General features: G+C 38.8%; 1 protein-coding gene across 1 annotated transcript in view; it reads left to right on the top strand.

Annotated features, from left to right (window-relative positions):
- clstn2a (calsyntenin 2a) overlaps positions 1 to 21,158 on the top strand; it is a 168,904-nt gene that overhangs the window by 77,389 nt on the left and 70,357 nt on the right. Inside the window, exon 2 of the mRNA XM_044367344.1 lies at positions 7,716 to 7,838. Within this exon, the coding sequence (XP_044223279.1) occupies positions 7,716 to 7,838 (123 nt within the window). The remainder of the gene's footprint in view (positions 1 to 7,715; positions 7,839 to 21,158) is intronic.

Raw genomic sequence — 21,158 nt, 5'->3', positions numbered from 1 at the left:
TTGTCTCTAACTTTGTGTGTGTGCCATCTGGTGCTTGGCAGGTAGTGTACATTTGGATTTTTAGAGCTTTTTTGGGTTTGTCACTACAAGTGAGCCCTTTCACATTACAGTCATTTGGTTCATTTTAAAAATATTTATTGGTATTAGTGCAGCTTGAAGGAGAGTATCTTACACCCCACAATCGCTGATTGACAGCAAACCAAAATATAAAGTTACTCTTGTATTTCTGTTTTACATTTACAATTATGTTAAATCAAAACACTGACTGCTGGCCAGTACTTAAAGATGCCCTCCAGAAAGGTTGTAAGACTCTGCTCAGAATAATAATTTGTAACTGTGGGTTTTCCACAAAAAAAGTCCAATTACCCCATTAAAACCATAAAGAATACATCTACTGCCTCTCTCTCACTGAAAATTACAAATAAATATGCAAACATTTTTCTTTTCAAAAGATGGATTGCCAGACACAAGATGTCTCCTAATTCACCGAAAAGCTGAAAAGTCCATTCTCAGTGTTTGTGCACTGGAGGCTTCAAGTTTCCTCATCACACTTTACATATGCAACGTAAGTTGCATACTGGACGACAACTGGCTCAAAACTAGTTGTGATGTCACAAATCTTGTTCATAGGCCCGCCCCTTAAACTCAGATTTTCAGTGAGTGCAGAGAAACTTTCCCCCTTCAGCAGATGAATGTGAAAACAGTCTTCTAGTGTCAAACTCTTCACATATATCATTCTGCACAGTGAAGCTCAAACATCCAACTGAAGGAACAAGAAGAACAGAGAGATCTTTGAGCGGAGAGGGACTTTAATATTGTCCTCTACATTAGTAAGAAGGTACAGTGCAGTTGCCTTAATTGACACCTAACATTGACATCTTAGGTTGGTGGAGGGATATTTTTTCCCTGCATACACTAACAAGGGATTAAAGATTTTATCACATACTAATGATCTCTGGCCCCATGCTGTAAACTCCGCAAAGAGGTGTTGTCGTCACTTACTTCCCTCTCTGACAGCAATCAGTGATATCGAAAGAATTATATTGGGGATATTTTCAGATACACTAATGACTTGGATTGAACTTGTCCATCTCGTCTGCTCATGCTGTGATATAACTGCTACACATAATTAACTCCTACATAGCCTAGATACTAAGATGCCATCAGTTAATCTTAGAAGTGTGGTATGAGAATCACCGTTTACCACTGAAGCAATTATCACCTCCTAACTGAGCTGAATGGATCTGAATCTGCAGTTTCAATTCTCAGACCACTTTTTATTATGAAACTAACAGCATCATAAACACTTTCCCACATGGACACATCACTATAAGAGACAAGTCTAGGATGAGATGATTTGTTTTAACTGCCTCATTAGAGGAAGGAAGAAAAACACTATGATTAATTACCGCAATACCCATCCTGTGTCAGAGGAGAATCTAAATTTCTAAGTTTCCTCAAATACAGAGAACTAATATGTAATCCTCTTTGTGAGATAAATTATTTTAAATTCTCTCACCTGATTGTAATTTCTGTAAAATTATTATACTGTCAGTTAACAATAGTACCAAATTCATGTTCTGTTAATGAAGCTGGAAAGAGAAATTAGAGAAGGGCTTTATCTCTGCTTGACAATGAGAGAATGTATGAAGACCACACCATAAGTGAACAAAATTTTAAATTCATCTTTCTTTACCATTTTTACAATTTTTACCATTTGATTTACTTTAAGATATCACTTTACAATATTTTTTGTGAGAGAAGTCATCACTGATTGCCTCATAAGATATCTGTTGCAGCCTTTTTGTACTAATTCTGTTATACATCTGAAATTATTTGATGACATTTTTCTGTTATTTGATAGTTGACAGAAAAGCATGACAAGAAAAAAGGGAAGAGAAAGGGTGATGACATGGGACAGATGGGCTACTACTGTTGACATTGTTTTTTTTTATTTTTGTGACCTTTTACACTTATTGGATGGTTTTGACAATAAAGAGAGACAAGGAGCACAGGGTGCATGAGGAAAATGAAACGTGGCAAAGGTCTCCATCCACTTGGATCAGAGATCGGGACGTTAACATTGATACTGCTGCTGGATCTTTCCATACATGCGAGGGATGGAGCCCCTTTCAATCAGTGCTATAATTTAATGATGTATGATATCTAGCATGTAATGTCTCCAATAGGAATTCAATTTAATATTTTTAATAGGAAAATAAATTGAGGGATTTGTAAAGGCCTATAGGCAGTTGCCTATTCTTCATACAGGAAGTGATAGCTATGCCTCTCTTCTATCTTTGATTGCCCCATTTTCCCTGACTCCCTTCCCCTATTATCTCCCCCTCCTCACCCCACCCCTTACCCACTGCCTCCAGTATCGCTGCTTCTGCTACTTCCTTTTTTCTCTTTTACTTTCATCTCTGTGTTAACCCTTTTCTTTCTCCCTCTTTTCATTCACTTTCCTCACGTCCCCACATTTTATAATGACGTGCTCTCATTCCCTCTTTTTATGCAGTATGTCCATCTGTATTAGCTACTTTTATCCCTGGTGTTGAGCAGCAGCAGCTTATAGGATCTACAGTCACACAACGAGTCACCCATTAACGCAGAGCTGTGTTTTTCTGGGGACACTGTATAATTATCTATCTGTGTTGGTGCATGGGCATTTAGGTCTGAGGGTGAACGTGTGTGTGCCCACCCAAGATTAATTACCACTCATTCTATCATTCTACCAAGGGTTCATCATTATTCTGTTACACTACTGAAATGCTGTTGCGGTCTGTGGTATTGTTTTCATCCCTTATTTTTCTATTCTTGGCTGCCTGTTACTGATTTACTCCACTTCTTTCATCCTCCTCTCTCACATTTCTATCATGTGCGTAGTGTACATTATCTCACTTTCCCCCTGTGTTGCCTGGTGGTGCTGTACTACTGCACAGGCGTTATTATGATTTACTGTAGGGCTCTTTTTTTGTGAATCCTGCGGCCATTACTGCATCACAATGATCCATCCAATAACCATCTGCACTTAAATACCATTACACTACCAGAAATAAAATAAAATAATTTAAAATGTAGTGTACTTTAGTTAGATTTTCCCTTTTATATGCAACGCTGATTGCTGACAATCTGAGGACAAAGTAGTTGCCTCCTCATTGCGATCTTCACTGACTTGAAGCGGAAGTTATATGGCATCAGACTTATGTTTGGCCAGAGTTGTTGAAAAGAAGATTACATTTGCAGATGTTGCTCCAGGTTACCCAGTGCTTTCGCACTCAGTCAATCAGTCTCCGACACGCCCGTTGATTTGTCGAAACTATGTAGAATAATAAATTATAACCAACAAGTGTGATCATAATCACAGAGGTTTCTGAGGTTATTTCTGCAGCAGCCTGGTTGTACCAGCAGATCTGGCGTGCTTAACTGTGTTTTAACAGAGCAGAACATGACTCCAATTAAAGACTGTAAATGGAACAGATACCTGCCGTCTTCTGATGGCTATGAAGAGAATCACTAGGGTAAAGGCCGTCAGAATAGACCACTAGCTGTTCTGGACAGAAAGAATCTCTCATTAATTTTTATTCCATCTTTTGGAATAAAACTTTTTTTTTTTTAATAAAAATGTTTTTCTCTGTGATCACATGACAGCTAGTTGAAGGATGTAGAAGGACCTTCACTAAATTAAGTGACCAAAATATTGTGCTGCTCCAAGCAGGTTGGCAACTGGCAATTATAGAGACACAATTACATTATATTCCTTCTTCATTTTTTTCTACCTCTTCTTTTTTGTCACATTATTTTCTCCATCGTTTTAAAAATACTTTTCACCCTTTTTATGATATACATATCTTTTATTTTCATTTGAACTTGTGCTTTTCTGTCTGTGATGGCACTTTGTACTGTAAATTAACTTTCTTCTTCTTATTGTATCTATGGAAAGATTACTCTATTCTACTGCAACAAATGACATCATAGTAATCAAATGAAGGTCAGATCAGAAATTGATTAGACATGACTTGACTTGGGTCTCTTAGGATATAAGTTGGGACCCAAATTAAATACAGATTATCAACAGGCGGTGTCTCTACAGTAATATGTTTTCATGTATCTCAGTCCCAAGCGACAGCACCAGCAGATATTTTGATTTTAGTACCACAATGGACAAGTTGACTGCAGTAATGATATTTACGGGAAATCTTGTTATTGGGTTTCTGTGTTCACATTACTGTCATATCAGATTTTACCCAGTGCCCTTCTGGATCCACTTTTAGACTGTTTGTCCTAGTAAGTGAATTAGTCCATAATGTGCAGTGTGATGCTGTAGTGCTGTAATGGTTGCAGATGTTAGGAAATGACCAGAGACAACCATAGATGTTGCAGTCAGTGACACTTATTAAAGGAGGAACCACACGCTACAACAATTTTCAGTATCAGAAATAATCGTATGGAAAACTGTGTGGTATATGCTTGTAGCAGAGCTGACTCTTGATTTTTTTCTCTTTGAATTCAAGCTTACCTCAAGTTTTGTTTCATTGCTGTGGCTCAGTACTGGGAAGACAGGGATGAATACCTTGAACGCATCACTAATGGCTTTACGGTACTACATGTCATGAAAGCCATTTTGGAAATAGTCCATTTCCATGGTCTGATGTGTGCTCTTTCTACAAAACAGCTCTTATATTAGACTCCCTTTAAAGAGGCACAGCTCTGCTGCCTCAACCGCCACCCAGTTTGTTTGGGATAAATGTAAGACCTTGAGCCAGAAATTGAACCTGCCATCCATGAGTAAACTGCACTAGCTGTGGGCTGCTATTAAACTTACTGAAGACATCTTCAAATGTAAATGAAATGCTGTGTGAGCATGATGTTAAACATGTATTTACAGTGGCACAGGAATGAAAAATCACTAGAATAAGGCCAATTTGTATAGTCTATTATAAAGTTGCCTCAGCAGTTCAATCTGTTATGGTCTTGGTTTTGGAGAGTCTCTTTATAAGATCATTTCAGTTCATTTCATATCTGCTTTTCACAAAAAAATATATAGTTTCACTGCTGAATAACACCGAAGAGTAAATCCAAGGAAAGCCGTAAGTAAAAGGAGTAAGCTGCACCTACAATACGACATAAAAGTGTGTGTGCTAGTGTGCTTTAATCTACTGATTTTCACCCATTATATGTAAAATATTCCAGGTGTAAATATATCTAAACTCCACTTGAACGCAGACCTCCACTCTTCTTTCCACTTTCCAGCAGAGCAGAGTCCTGCTGTGTGTTGCAGTGCTTTCTATCTCCTGCATGAGCATGAGATGAGACTCCTAGTATGAATAATGTCTTCCCTTGTGGTTCTCTTTTGCTCCCTATATATCCACTCTCTACTCTCTCACAGCAGGGCGAGAGTCTCATCTAAAATGATCAGTAGGCCCTTGTCATAGGATTGAAGGAGTAGAAGGCAAATGTTCAGGAGAAGTAATGCACCAGCGAAATGATCTCCTATTGTTGACTAATTAGTGTGGTTTACGTTGTTATAACCAATAGAAACCACTGAAAAGGCATTTAATGTTATAAAGTGTGATCTAGCACTTTTCCCAGTTCCTAAAAAGTTTTTACATTTGGTTCTCACTTGACACTGCTGCCTTAAATCTTTCCACTCACAGCAGTTTCTTTATAGCTTTAAATTTCCTTTGTGCAGGCATAACACTCACTTCCTGTTTTTCTTTGACCCTGTTATATCAGCACAGTATCGTGACAAGCGGGGGAGAAAATGGAATAGTAGGACAAAACTACTGAAATTTGTCCAAACAGATGAAACGCTGTGAGAAGGTTTTAGGAACAGTTTGAAGCATTTTAAATCGCTGCCAGCTGGACATGTCATCTGCTCATTGGCATGAGACAAAGCTTTCCTCTTCAGTGGATTGAAAGGTCAAGTTGACATCCCAGCTCCCAGCAGAGAGTGACACTTGTACACCAGAGACGTGTGCATACTGTATATGTGTGTGTAAACAAAAGTGCACATGCACATATGGTTGTTCTTGTGGCTTATGCATCGGTCTCTATCTACTTGTGAGGTCCCGCCACGAGAAAGTGGAAGGAAGTTTAATTTACGCTGGCAGTAATTACGTGTGATGGTGATCTGCGTTAATCTCTAGCTCATCTTCTCGACTATTCAATCACATTTGTGGCACAGTTGTTAGATTCTCCATTTTGCAGAACACCAGTAGAGAGAAGCAGAAATATAGAAAAAAGGAACAATAAGAAAGCACTAGAGAGAGGGATGATGGTGCTGGAGGAAGGGCAGAGATGTAGAGGTCAAAACACAGCTTAACACAGAGTTGGGTATAGATTCTGTAGTTCACTGTGGCAGTATGTCAGGGTTAAGATTACAGTTTAGAACTGTGTCACTAAAAATAAAGGCTGGTGGATACAACAAAGATTTTCTGGACTACTGAGACTAATGTTTCCCCAACTAAGTCAAGATAGAAGATTAAAGCTTTGCTGGTGCTTGATGTACAGCGAATCATCGAGCACAAATGGCAGTGTAGCCATTGGTGAGGAGACACATGACTGTCTACAACCTCCCCAGGCCAACAGAGAGAGTTATCAGTGACAAAGGGGTTATTTACTAAACACCTGCAATTTCTGAACTTACCTGGGTATTTACTAAGACTGCAAATGTAAGCCCAGCCATTCATCCGTTCATCTGATTTGCATAAAGTGCAGCTAAAAAAGATCTGATGGCAGACTGTTGTGATACATGTTTCACCTGTCTGGAGAGTAATGGAGCGTGTGTAGAGTAGAGTGGTTTCTGCCGCTGAACTTGAAATATCGGTTGAAGGGGACACACTTCTGGAACTGCAAATGTGCTCTCCTTCCTGCCAGAGGAAGCGTGGGCCATTAAAAGTCAGGAAAAATAGGCAGGAGGGACCTGAGGGAAACAGAAAGGTAAAGTCATGTGAAAAAAAAACAGGCCATTGCATCACTGCACTTTTGTCTTTTGATGTGGTGCTGAACTGAGAGCTCAGCTAAAGGAACTTTGTAATGCGTCATGTAAATTGTGTTTCTCTCTCTCTCTCACTGAACTGACCTGGCTATAGCTTCTCAACCTCCGTATATGTATGGAGATTTTACACCTGCTTTTCCCAGTTTCCATAGAGGTTAATCTGCGGTGATAAATCGGGTGCAGCAGATATTTCTATAAATTTCCATTCCCTCCCGCAATATTTGGTTTAAAGGGGTAACCTCTAAACAAGGACACCTTAAAATACATATACTGCATGTGACCAAACGTGGTGCCGCTTTTCTTCCATTTCACCTTCCTTTAGTAAGTAAGGACAAACAACAACAATTTAGCTCTTAAGTGCATAATAAAGGACAACACTGTGAGTACAAAAAAAGGGAAAATCAATATTTTTTCCCCCACAATACTCACCCTCTGACTTTCATTAGTCAGTCTATCATCTGTAACAACTTCAGAGATCAATCACAAACCACGGTGATGATCACAACTTAATGTTTGACTTCTCTGTCCTCTTGGAGTGACTCGGCCCATTTAGATACACTGATGAACACTAGGGGAAAAAAGCATGTGAGTTACAATAACATCTCTTAGAAAACTGCTATAAAGTGAAATGCAAGTAAAAAGTAAAATTATAAAGGGAGACAGTAACATTTATGGTATTTCATCCTTTTTTCCTCCTCTTCCTTCTCTTCCACAGTCAACAAGCACAAGCCGTGGATAGAGACGTCTTACCATGGTGTGATCACAGAGAACATGGACACGGTGCTGCTGGACCCTCCACTTGTAGCTCTAGACAAGGATGCCCCGGTCCCCTATGCTGGTAGGAAAGACACACAACAACACAGAGTACACAGAAAAAACGTCTGCTGTGTTTGCACACTGAGGTGAACACACATTTAGAAAAGTATACAATAAGACGCATGCAGTGTAAACACCCTCCCACACATACACACCCTCTGACACACACATTAGACAAGGATGCCTCAGTACTCTGTGCAGGCAACTGTGGCAACTTCACACCGCAGGACAAAACTGATGATCCAACAGTTCTCTGTACTCACTGTTTGTCATGGAGACTGAATTCCATTTATCACCCTTAGCAAAGCAAAACAAACGATTTTCTCTTTTTTTAAAGAGTGCTGTCATCTCATCGCTGCTTAAATTAGGCACCACCAGTATATGATTAAATATGAACATTCATAAAAATTCCAAAATACATTAACTTTAAACTTTCTTGACTTCAGTGGTGCTGTTTTATATGAAACCTGGGACTAGGGGGTGAGTTGTTTTAAACATCCAATAAGAGGAAGATGGAGGCAGATGGAGGAAAGACAACTGACTGATTGAAGCTGTGGTTTATGAGAATGCATTTATTTTCATCATCTTGTCAGGTTTCGAGTTAACATACATCTTCATCACTCCCCCGACAGGGATCTATTTAAGGCTTCCTCTAATTGTGACTGCGTGTCATCCTTTTTCTTGCTGCTAAATTGGCCCATTTTACCTGTCCAAAAGAATGTTCTCAAAAGATTTTCCTGCATGCCATGTCATCTTTTCATGATGACAATGTTAATTTTTGAACCTAAATCTTAATCAGACAAAGTGGAGCGGGCCTTTTATTTCAGACATTCATGTCTCCTTTAATTAGGCTTTAGACTAAACGATTTGCATAAATTGTGGATTAAGGCTGCAACTAAAGATTATTTTCATTATTGATTAATCTGCTGTTTATTTTCTTGATTAATCAATTAATCGTTATGTCTATAAAATGCCAAAAATTTGTGAAAAGAGACGGTGGGTGACGTCCTCAAATGTCTTGTTTTAGTCCAACAGTCCAAAACCCAAAGATATTCAGTTTACTATCATGCACGACAAAAAAAGCAACAAATTCTCACATTATAGAAGCTAAAAATAGCAAATATTTGGCATTTTTGCATAAGCAAATGACTGAAATGATTATTCCATTTTCAACGCTCCCTATTATGGATCCCAGCTCCAGTTATATTTAATTCCAAATTTATTTATCTCTTTTCAGATTGTGCTATTTTGCTATATGCAATGTAGCCTCACTATAGATATACATTTCTAATGTTTTTTTATCTTAACTACAATGTATACATTCATGTTTTAACTCATGTAAATTAATGCCTAAATCAAAATTTTACTCTTTAGAAATGCATCATCATACAGTGCAAAAACACAGTAAGCTTGAACTGAGGGGTTTATACTTAGGATTTAGTGGTAGTATTAGATTTATAGATGGTCTGCATTCATTGTTTCACAAGTTTCGGTTCAGCGTATTCAGTGCAGCTTTAAGAAAAAAAGGTTTCCACAGTTTAATGGAACAGTAAAAATTCCCTGAATAATCTGTGAAAAACAGCTCCAGGACAACATTTCTTCTGTTTAACTTTTTATTGCTGCTCAGATGCCACCCAGCCATAATGGTTTTGTTAACACAGTTGTTGGAAGCATAGTGCTGACTGAACCCCAAAGCTGTGTGGTTGAGTCACAGAACAGGTACCCATGTTATAATGACAGCACAATATCATTATAAACCTCATCTCCAGATGATTGTTTCAGATGTTGATTGTGTTGTCTAACAAGAGCAGAAATCAGACAGCCGTCACGCAGGTACAGCGGTGCTGACAGTGACAGGAAGGAGAGAGCTGTTATAATTAGACAAAGTATTCTGAGACTCAAAGGCAAACAAAGAGGCTTTTTGGCAGCTAATGCTTAACAGCTCATTATGGTAAAATGGCTCCTATTAATCCCAACGCTGACAATCATGGAAAACTGATACTCAGCTATTTTTGGCTGGACCGCAACAGCAGGACCAGCCCTACACATGCGGTTGTACGTGACTCACTGAGTAGCTGAGTAGCTGAGTGATGAAGTTACACCATTGGTCGGCTGGCCGAGTGTAAGAGTTTCCCTATTGGCTGTTGCTCTTTCAAAATGAATCGGCACAAACAATTTTCCATTACGTCCTCAGGGGGCATTTACAGCGCTTCCACTCACCCTATTTACACAGGACTAATATTACTTTGAAAAAGCTTTATTAATTTTTAACAGGTTCACAATTTACAAAACAAAATACGTACATAAGACACAAATCCCAAATACAATGAATAGATATTAGTTGGGGACCTCATGCAATTTAGAAATTACCCGCCACCCACTTTTGTGCAGTGCGGCACATTCGCATCAGACAAGCAAAGTCTGTATTTTACTTGACTCTATTGACTTTATCCCCCCAGACATGCATGACAACATGACAGGCTGCAACATTTTACAGTCTTGTCTGTAAATGACCTGAATACATTACTGTAATGGAAACAGAGGACAGCGTGATGCAGAGCAACTGTGTTTCCTGCTCCAAGCTCTCAGCTCCTCTGTTAAATGCAGCAAAGTTGGCTAAAATCCTCTTTAAACAGAAACATACCAGCGTCTGTGCCATCTCCTCCTCTACTGTCCAGTATGATCGACTCTTCTGCTGACGGTGCTGTCAGAAGTTGGCAGGAGAGATGCTCAGTGGTGTGCTTGGATTTTATAACTCAACTACTACCAGGACACACACTTTTTATTCCTCTGATGTTTTCACATCACAAGCGATGAACAACAGCATTTAAACACAAGTCTTGCAGGTAAAACATGAGACTCATGTAGGCTTTTAAAGAATTTTACAAATTACGGACATGGCAGATTTACACTGGATTAAGACCACAGACGACCGCCACAATTATTACAAATTACTAGAGATTGCAAGGCATGAGGGAGAGCACACAGTTAAAGGAAAACTATGCAGGATTTGTCAGTTGGTGTTTGTAAACACACAGCATTCAACCAAAGAAAATCTTGGTCGACTAAAATCGTACATAATCTTCAACTAATCGATTAGTCGTGGGGGGGTGTAACAGGACAGAGTGGGACACAGTACACGCATTTCTCTGTTCTGTATTTCTCTGTTTTGTGTCTTCAGGTTAGGCTAACCCATTGTTGCTAACTTTGGAGCTAACCCCCTTCACTTTTCCAGCATCTGGGGAAACAACAGACGTGACTTTTTAGCATTTATTAATTGACACACTGTAGTCTGTACTGTACATTTACTGCCAGACTGATAACTTACTACTGACCTTTTCCTCTGCCCCGCTCGCATCCACTGTCACTTCTCTGCCCCTCACTCTTTCCCACTCGCTACGCAACCATACTCCTTAACGGAGCCACACTACCAATAGTTTCCCAGGCAATGACAGAGGTTGACTTACGTACCGGAACAGCGCTGCACAGAGACTCCCAAATGCTATTGATTTCCGAATGAATGGACATTCATTCAGAAATCAAATATTAAAAAATATTTTATTGGCCTGGCGGGGGTTCTCATTGTGTCATTATGGAGAAACACAGATTCAGTAAACGTTCAGTACGTTCAGTAAACTTTGAGTACAGTTAGACCCAGCAGTCTCCATTAGGTTGGGTGAGTTCAAAGTTGTGAAAACAACAGAGACAGAGAGCAGAGCGGAGCACAGGAGAAGATAGACTTAAGATAGAGTGGAAAGTAGGCTATTGTTGTTGCAACTGCATTTATAACATTTGTTTTGACTCAAACGTAGCTTAACCATGTCATGTGATATTCTGCTTCAGTCCACTACAGAAAATAGTATTTAACATCCAGGAATTCACATTATAGACACTACCACTGACTATCCCTGTAACAAATTGGCCACAATTTTGCACACCCAAACACGGTCCAGCCATATACTAGGTTATGTAGTCTTGTTCTCCCTCTATTTTCCATTTTTGATTTTGTTTTAATGCTACAACCTTTTTTTTTCTTTTTCAATGTTATGTGTGAGCTGTTCTGTAAATAATGGAAAAATACGGCTGCCCTTGAAGAGTGTGAAACAGTCAGTTTAAAGGCTCTATTTTCCATTTTCCTCACAGGTCCTTGTATTGTACAAATACTGTACAGTGTAACCCAAATAATGTGGCATATGTACTGTATATAAAAATTTAATGATCCCTTGGAGGGGAAAAAAATTAACAGAATATATCACGGAAAAATATCAACTTAATTCATCTTTTATTCATATCACAAATGTGGATGCTGAATATACTCCTTACAATACAAAGCCCAACTTAGTAATCAAATCCTATGTGAGGAGCAGTGAAGGTTTAATGGCAAAACAAAACAAGCAAGCAGACAAAAGAGGAAATTAAATTTGATTGTCTTTCTCAATGATTAACACTTGGTTTGTTGAGTTGACAAGGTCAAACCTGGTGAAATATCATTTGAGAGGACCAGCAGAGCTGTGCTCTGGCTGCTGACTGGTGATACTTCTCTCCTTGAATGTTTTTCATTGCATGGGATCTAATGAATGAAACCCTCACAATAGCTACCAAGGAGACTCAGAAAAAATGGCCATCAAAAGAGCAGCTCTGTCCCAATTTATCTCCCTTTGCAATTGTCTTCTGCTACAGTTCTCCCTCTGTTTTGCACAAACTCACACAAACGCCCCTCCCCTTCTTGGAGTCTCTGTCTAGCTATTCTTTTAAATCTTTATCTCAATGCGTTCCTCTGTTTATGTCTTTCTCTCCACCTAGTGCCACATTTCTTCTTTCTCAATCCTTTCTCCTCTTCTCCATCCCGACACCTTGCTCCTAGCAAGCCTACAGTGTGTACAGGCAGTCGCTTATGCATTACAGACACTCTCATCAATCCTGGTTTTGTTTTACTGCAGAAAGGAGTAGGCTGTCCTTCTGGCTTCCCATTAATTGTAGTGTGGGAACGCAGACCAGGATTGTTTAGTACTTGCCTATTTTCTCCTCTCCCCTCATCCTTTATTTCACCTCCAATTCTTTGGCCTTCCATCAGTAGTGCTTCTCATAACATCTCATCCCCTCACTTCTTACCTCCTCTCACCTTTTTATCTAAATGTTTTTCTCCTTTTCTTCCTGTCTCTCATTCTGTCCTGCCCTCTCCTGCGGCCCCACATTTCACTTTGATGTAAACTACCCACAGTGGGCCTAACTTGAACATTATACGCTGAAACAGGCATCCTGGAGATAAATTATTATTACTGCATGCCATGATGGCATTCTCTATCCTCTGCCCCCCCAGCGCCTCCCTCGGAGCAAAGGTGTGTGGGTAGAGGAGTATGTGCTGATCGAGCGTTCTCAATCAAATTAGCATGAGGTATGGTGGCAGTGGACTCGGGGGTGCTGCGAGGCAAGCAGGCAGTTTCATTTGCTTATTCTTTATCTCAAGGCCACAGTCAACAGGCACAGATTCTCCCCATTCATCACGGTACCAGAATAATGTGCTGTGGTACAGTGTTTCCTCTGCAGAACTCACATGGGGTAAAGGAACAAAAGTAGTAAGGAAATGGTAGAGAAAAGGAGAATGGATAGCTGAGAGAAAAAATGGAAGAGACATATGCACAATGAAAATGAGAGAGGGTCATCACAAGCAGCAGCCATGAAGAAACATGAACAATTATTCCCATTGGTTGGAAATTATTATTTGTATGCATGTGGGTGTGTTTGTTTAAACTATAACTCTCAGCATTTAGTAGTGCTCAGTAATATTGTTGAATTTAATGCGTTTTAAGTGTGAGTCACTATGTTTCGTTGATACTTGATCATCATCATCCATTTTATCCCTCATATTTAATGAATTCTTTATCCATATTCACTGCACTGTGCATCATCAGTCCAGTAACATCTTGTCTATACCTGCTGTGTAGTGAAAGTAGCACATCAACAATGCAGCAGCTTCAGTCGTCCGTTAGTGTCTATGCTGGATGCTTTCAGCTGCACTGTTGTCAGCTTAGACCTGTTTTGACCTGGTCACAGTCCAATACATAATCACTGCAAGCCTCTTGAAGCAAATGTGTGATTGTGATATGAGGCAATGCAAATAATACAAATGAAATTGACTTTGACACCTGTAGTTATGCACATAAGAAAATAGACCTGAAGACTATTTGTGCGACTGACAAATGTAACAAGGATGTACAGCAAATTCAAACTACATTTTGGACTTCTTTGACTTTTTTTTTTATATCAGTAGACTTTCTTGAGTTAATAATTTGGTAAATTACAGAGAATTTGTTCAGCCACTACTTAGTTTGGTGAAGAGCAAACCTCTTGCTTTCACTCCTACAGAGTCACCATATTGTATATGAAAGAAAGCATGTTTCGAATGTTTTGATTATAACTTATCAACAGAATTTTAATTATGCAATCAGCTGGACACACGCAGGGTCCAAAAGACTGAGACCACTAGTCAAGATACTTCTGTTTTGCATTTGTTTCAAATGTAACACTATTTTTTTCATCACAAAAGGTAATATCAACTTAACAATTTGAGTGAAGAGTTGACTCTTTGAAATATGTACATGAATTTCAGAATATCTCAGTATTAGGTATGTCCCCCTTTTGCTTTAATAACAGCATGCACTCAAGCTTGCATGGACTCTACAAATTTGTGCAAAACCTGATGACCCAATGTTATCCCAGCATGATTTGACAATGTTCCAAAGAGCTTCTTGTGATGCCACTTAATACTCGGCTTTCTCAGTCTTCAAGTGCCCCCATAAATGTTCAGTGGGGTTGATGTCAGGTGACTGTGAAGGAAAGTCCATGACAATCAGGACTCCTTGGTCTTCTTTGGTCTCAAGTAGTCTCGAGTAGTTTTGCTAAGCTTTGAGGTGTGTTTGGGGTCATTATCCTGCCGCAGTATGAATCCTTCTCCACAAAGATCTAGTCAATTCGGTGCAGGTGTCCAACTCCAGACTTGAATATTCCTACCACCATGTTTCACTGTAGGTTTTATACAATGTGGTATCATTCTCTCTCATGTTTGTCTCCTTACATGCAACCTTCTGTTACTGACATAAATTTCAAACTTGGATTCATCCATAAATAGGACTTTTTTTCATCCACTGTGAAATGCTGGTATTTCTTAGTCCACCCCAAGCGTTTGTTTCCCCCTCCTGAGAAGTGGTTTAGAAACTTCCACTTGTCCTCTGAGACCACTACAAGACAGCCTTCTTTTGACAGTAATTTTGCTAATTGGAGTCTTTATTTAGTCTTTATTTAGCAAATTCTGTATATGTGATGAAGTTGCTCTTCTATCTCACAGGGAACTAAGCTTGATGTATTGATCTTCCAATGTTGTGGTCACTTTTGGTCTGCCTGATCGTGCTTTGGATACAACTGATCCAGTTTCTGCAAAGCGTTTTAGAGTTTCATGCACTGACCTCTTAGAAACCTTTGATGCTGAGAAAGCCCCTCTTTGCTTAGAATAACAATCTGACTTCTGACACTGTCACTTAATTCTGATGCCATGTTTCCCACTATCGCAATGCTACTTAGTGAGCAATGATCTGCTGGAAACTTGAGGCACAGCCATATTTATAAGAGGTGAACACTGGCTACAAGTTAAATTACTTAAGCGAGCCTCTGATGAGTAGATCAAATCCACCTGAGTGTCATCTGAATATATGCTTCAATGGAAGGAATGCAACTCAAAGAAATCTGACCTTTTGTACAAAGGAGTTAAGTTGCCAGTTGTCAATGCCACAAATGTGCTTAAATCTGACAGCCGACCTAGAAATAGTGCAGAATCTTAAATATTTCTTCTCATTTTAAATGTCATAACTTCTTGTGTTTTAAAATGTTTCTGAATCCTCAAAATTTCTGATTATTTCTAGGTTTATGTGAAAATATCAGAGATTTTCAGATGTGAACTTTTGAACCCCACTGTATGTGTGTGGTGGTGAAGACACAAATATACAAACTCTATTTCTCTGCATTTCTTCCCCTGAATAAGATTGGAGTTCTTCAGTAGATACATACTATAATTCCTCATGGTACCTGTGTGTAAACCCCTGACAGTCCATCTATTGCCAGCATCAGGCCAAAGTTAAGGTCACATTTACATTTAGATTCTGAATAGGTCATATCTGAGTCAGAAAATATAGTCTGGCCAACTTTAACCAATGAAATCAACCACCATTTTAAAATGGCCAAAAACATTATTTTCCTACAAAAGTTGATCAAGTCCTTACTTTCACTCTCATTGCTACCATGTCAACTCTAAACCTCTTGATCATGATTGGATAACTGGCTTCTAATAGAAAATGTTGATATTAGATGTTTTTGCTTTGGTTACACTTTTGCAACAGGGTTGAAAATGCGTACACATATTCCACTGTTGAAAGTTGCTTTCTTTTTCAACATAACTTTTGTTAGAAAGACAAAATATTTTTTGTCACCATTCATCCTATTTTTTTTACCAAGCACACAGTGAAAATCCACTTATTGCTTTTAGTGTGATATGGAAACTATATGACTTATTATCATAAGTTTAAAGTCAGTGTTGAGCAGGAGATTTTAAAAAAAATGTATCTATTATTTTCTTTTTTTATTGGATAGTGTGCAGTGAAGAGGCAGAAGGAAACAAGGGGAGAGAGAGAGATGGTATGGTATGTAACAAAGGTCCCTGGCTGGAATCGAACCAGGGATGTTGCAATTATGTGGCTTGCACAGTAACCATTTGGCCACTGGGGTGCTTTGAGCAGGGGCCAGCTGCATAAACAATGCGTTTGCACAAAAACAACGTGTATGCCATTTCCTGCACATAAACTGGTATTTATAAACACAGACTATGCCGATGCAACACAGTCGGTGAAACAGCACTTCTTCTTTCCTCTTGGTTTCATTTCAACTGATATGAAAACATCTGGATCAGGGTTTGTCTTCATCCATTTATGGCTAATTGTGGGAGTGGAATGAGGCTTGTGCACATTCGCTTAGTCGCTCAATGACTGAGATTTATAAAACAGAACCGTGCATATGCATGGCTTTATAAATCTGATGAAAAGAATGCGTATGCTTATTTCTGGCTTTGTGTGCACACAGTTTTAGTCATGAATCAGAGTTTTATGCATCTGGCCCCTTGAGTTTTCTAATGAAAAGCAAATACTTTGAATTGAGTGAGCATGCATTATTTTCAGTACATGACTTGTAATGAGTCACAATGAAAGACAGCTGAATAGGTTTGTTGAGTTCTTGTATTGTGAGTGAAGAGTTTTCCTGCAGTTCTGTCAGGAACAATCACATCTTTTATTACCGGCAAGGAAGACACACACAGAAATTCAAACTGTTAGGTGGAAAGACAAGTTCTCATTGCTGCATAATGCTATTTTGCTTGTACCCCCTGAATTGCTGCTTGCAGCTGTATTGGTTTTTCTCTTAGCACAGAAGCAATGTTAACAGCATCTGATGTACTGTACTTGTGTGTCAATCAAAATATTTTCCATCTGCTCAAAAACAGTACAATGGCATATTATTACAATCTAAAAAGAGAGACAGGACAGTAAGAGCGGAATGGAAAATGTGACTAAATAAAGAAGAACAGAAACTAATGTCATGATGGAGTTCAAGTACAATATTACAGTACCACTGATAACAGCAATAGTTTCATTTTCACACGATAATGATAGTCAGTTTCCCTTCGCCAAATCCCAGTCTACCTGCAGTGACTACCTGAGAGTGAAACTACACCAAAGTGACAAAAGCAGGGGTGCTAATTAAACTGTGGGACCCAACAAAGCAGAAGCTATGACACACTTCAAAGGTGTTGAGGCAAAGAAGGAAGCAAAACACAGAGGGGGAGAGAGACAAAAAGAATGTCAGAAAAAAGGGAGGTGGGGAGAGAAGAGATGAAAGAGAGAAACAAAGGTAGACCCAGGAAACTGGGATATGCAGTGTGTGTGTGTGAGAGAGAGAGAGATAGATAGACAGAGAGAGAGAGAGACAGAAAAGGGGAACATACAGATATGATGTGATGGATCATCAAAGGTTAAGCGAGAGTATTGAAGGGACAGTCTGATCAAACCACGCAGGTGTCTGTCTGTCTGCGAGATGAAGAACATATCATTTTGCCTGCCTCTCTCTTTCTTTCTCTTTCTCTTTCTCTCTCTTTGTCTCTGTCCTCTTTGCCTCTGTGTAGCTGATAAATTTCTGCAGTGGCTGCTTAGTCATGAGGTAATGGTGAAGCAGGTCTGCAACATGAAACAGATGCAGAACATCAAAGATTCTGATGCTCTTTTGATGGCTGACACCTACCTACAAACCAGATCTGTCTGCAGCAGACCTGCTTGAGTGTGATATACATTTTGTCAGAAGCTTGTCTGTTAACGTTAACCCCTAAATACAGTAATAACACGACATCATTACAGCTGCACTAATCAATATTTTTCTATTAACAATGGCTCCAATGACTATGTGTAATGTGAAATGGATTACTCATTGTGACAAAACCACAAATAACTATCACAGACTCTGCAGTTCATCTCTGCTTTATGGAGCTTTTTAATGTCTTTCAGCTCATTGTTTTGGTTTTAGGGGCAGCAGCTACCTGTCCAGCACCAAATGGCAGAAAGGCAAAAGTTAGCAACTAGTTGGTGAACATAGTGGAGCATTTAATAGCCTAGAAGCGAGATATTTCCCTTCAGAGTTGTTGGAGACCAAAACAAACAATTTATATACATTACTTACAGTAATTACTAATAATGTGCTAAGTTGAGTCATTAAATAAATCCAGTTTTACTGATATATTATTGGTTAAGTCAGTTAGGCTTTATAATTTATAAAATGGTACCAATTTATAATTGGTATCATCAGCATTAGTGGTTCTCAGGTTAAACTGATTGGAAAAATATATTAGTTGCTTTTGCATTGTGTGTGTGTTTGTTTGTTTGTACCTCACACAATGATTTGGACACAAAAATGGAAATGTTCATAAAAAGGATGCAACACTTAAAAAAAAACTTGTACCTTGCCCAGACACAAGTCCCCAGAGGTTCTTGAGATGTAGTACAGTTTTGTCTGTGCAATCCTTTCTCCTTATACTTATCTCGTTCTGTTTGTACAGTATCTCCCTCCATTGCTTTCTGTTGAGGGCAGGAGACTGGCTGTCAGCGAACTGTTAAGAGTGCGTGTATTGATATCTCCTCCTTGCCTTAGGACATGAGTTTCAGTGCTATACTTCCACATCCATCTCTTAGTATTTTCTTGCAGCAGGACAGATGCATTTCCCCTTTTATCAGTCCTCTCAAGCCCTTTTCTGGTTTTCCTTGTCCCTCACTGTCTCTGTCCCTGAACCTGAATCCTCCTTTGAACTACTCCACACAGTCATGCTTTCCGTAACATCCTCTTATAACAAATCAGATATATATCATGTTTGTCACATTTGATTGATTTTGCTCTCCCTTGGCCTTGTATCTGATCTACTGTACTTACATGTTTGCCCTCAGGTTTGTTAGATTGCCAGTCAGTCTCCATGCAGGGTCTGTTGTCTGCTGCTCATACATGAAGACCGTTGATAATCTAAAAAAAATAGATTTTGATCAAATCACTGTTAAAGGGTAAACTCACATTTTACCTTCTAAATGTTAATTTTATTAAATGATTGAATGTTCCTATAATGAAATGTCAAAGTACAGCAGATTTCCCTCAGAACTGAATATGATTAAAGGAGTAAACTGTTCTCCCGCCATTATTTTTCCTCCATGAGATTCTCAGGGGGATTAGCATGTGGTCCTGATATTCATTCCAGTTTGTAAGGTTGATGTCAACAAAATTAGCCTGTTATAAGAGAGGAAGTAATGGGACAGTACAGCAAAGACTAAGAAGCACAGAGCAACATATTATGAATTATACCTAAATAATAATTGCATTGGATTAAGTGCTGCAGTTGTGCAGTTAAATGGAATTTTGACAAGCAATATTTACATGTGATTAATAATGTTTCGGTGTAGCCAAGGCCAAAGACAATGTGTCAGAGGAAGGGGAACCATTGTGTGGTCTGTTCATAGATCTACATAAATCTACATTTTAAACAAGCACACTTTATTTGGATCATAGCACTGAAACCCACATTATTGTTGCAGGCAGTTGAAACATTTAATCTACATTTATTTAATTAAAGGATATTTTGTGATATTTTTCTTTGGATAGTTAATCATGGAAATTGTACCAAAATGGGATCATAGCACTGAAACTGAAACCAGCGCAGCAAAGAGCAAAATGTTTGTATGTATTTCATAGAGGCTTGTTACATAATGACATGAAAAGTCCTGATTAAAGAACCAGTTGATGGAAAGATGAAAGAGATAGAAAGATACTTTGTATTAGTGATGAAGCATTTTGTGGTCTTGTGGTCCACAACACACAAACTACAGTACAAGTTACAGAGCCAATTTAAGCACAGAGGAAACATTTTGTCACTTTGTGAAGACATTGCACATATCTACTCTGACCTTTTTTTACTATAATAGATACCTGTAATCATCCAACAAATCGTTTCAGGATCTGAGGACATAGCCAAAATGACCTGTATCTCACTAAAAAATGCCAGATAAGACAGTAATCCCTCTTACAGTTTCTGAAAAGATACAGTAACAGTTAACATGGTTTTACACGTTTTATATAACACACTGACAAACTATGAAACCTGACCCGTTTATATGATGGGAATCACAATGCCACTCCACTGTTGAGTTGAGCTAATTGGATCCATATAAGATGGTCAGAGTAATTACATGTCCAGTAATGCTCCAGTAGAGCTCTGTCATCGATGCATTGTCAAGTTGCTCACAGCGTCAAACAACCTCTTAGCCTCTGATTGATTTTCTGGAGGACCCAGTCCCTTCCCTTATTACCCTATTACCCCTTTTTCTATTCTGCACTGGCTCCGTCTCTCATTTCTTGACACCATGTGATGATTTTCAATTTCTCGATTGCTCTCTTTTTCTTTTTTGTGTGTTCATTCTAAATGAGCTTAGGCTGTGTGTGTGTTCATGTGTGTGCTTGTGTGTGTGTCCATTGGTTCGTTATGAAACCACTGAAGAAGTTGTTTCATGTCAGTAGCAGCTTCCTTATTAAAAGAAAAGGTATCATTTCATACACAAACTTTTCCAACTGACCCCCATACATCTCATTATATAGAACAACAGCAATACATAACGACTTATCATTGTATAAATATCATGAATTCCACATCTGTTAGAAAAAAAATCATTTTGATCGTTAAATCAAGTTGGAGCTACAATATTTTATAGCAAAAATATTT

The sequence above is a fragment of the Thunnus albacares genome, chromosome 12, assembly GCF_914725855.1.
Source record: "Thunnus albacares chromosome 12, fThuAlb1.1, whole genome shotgun sequence".
Taxonomy (NCBI): domain Eukaryota; kingdom Metazoa; phylum Chordata; class Actinopteri; order Scombriformes; family Scombridae; genus Thunnus; species Thunnus albacares.
This window is presented reverse-complemented; position numbering and strand designations above follow the sequence as displayed.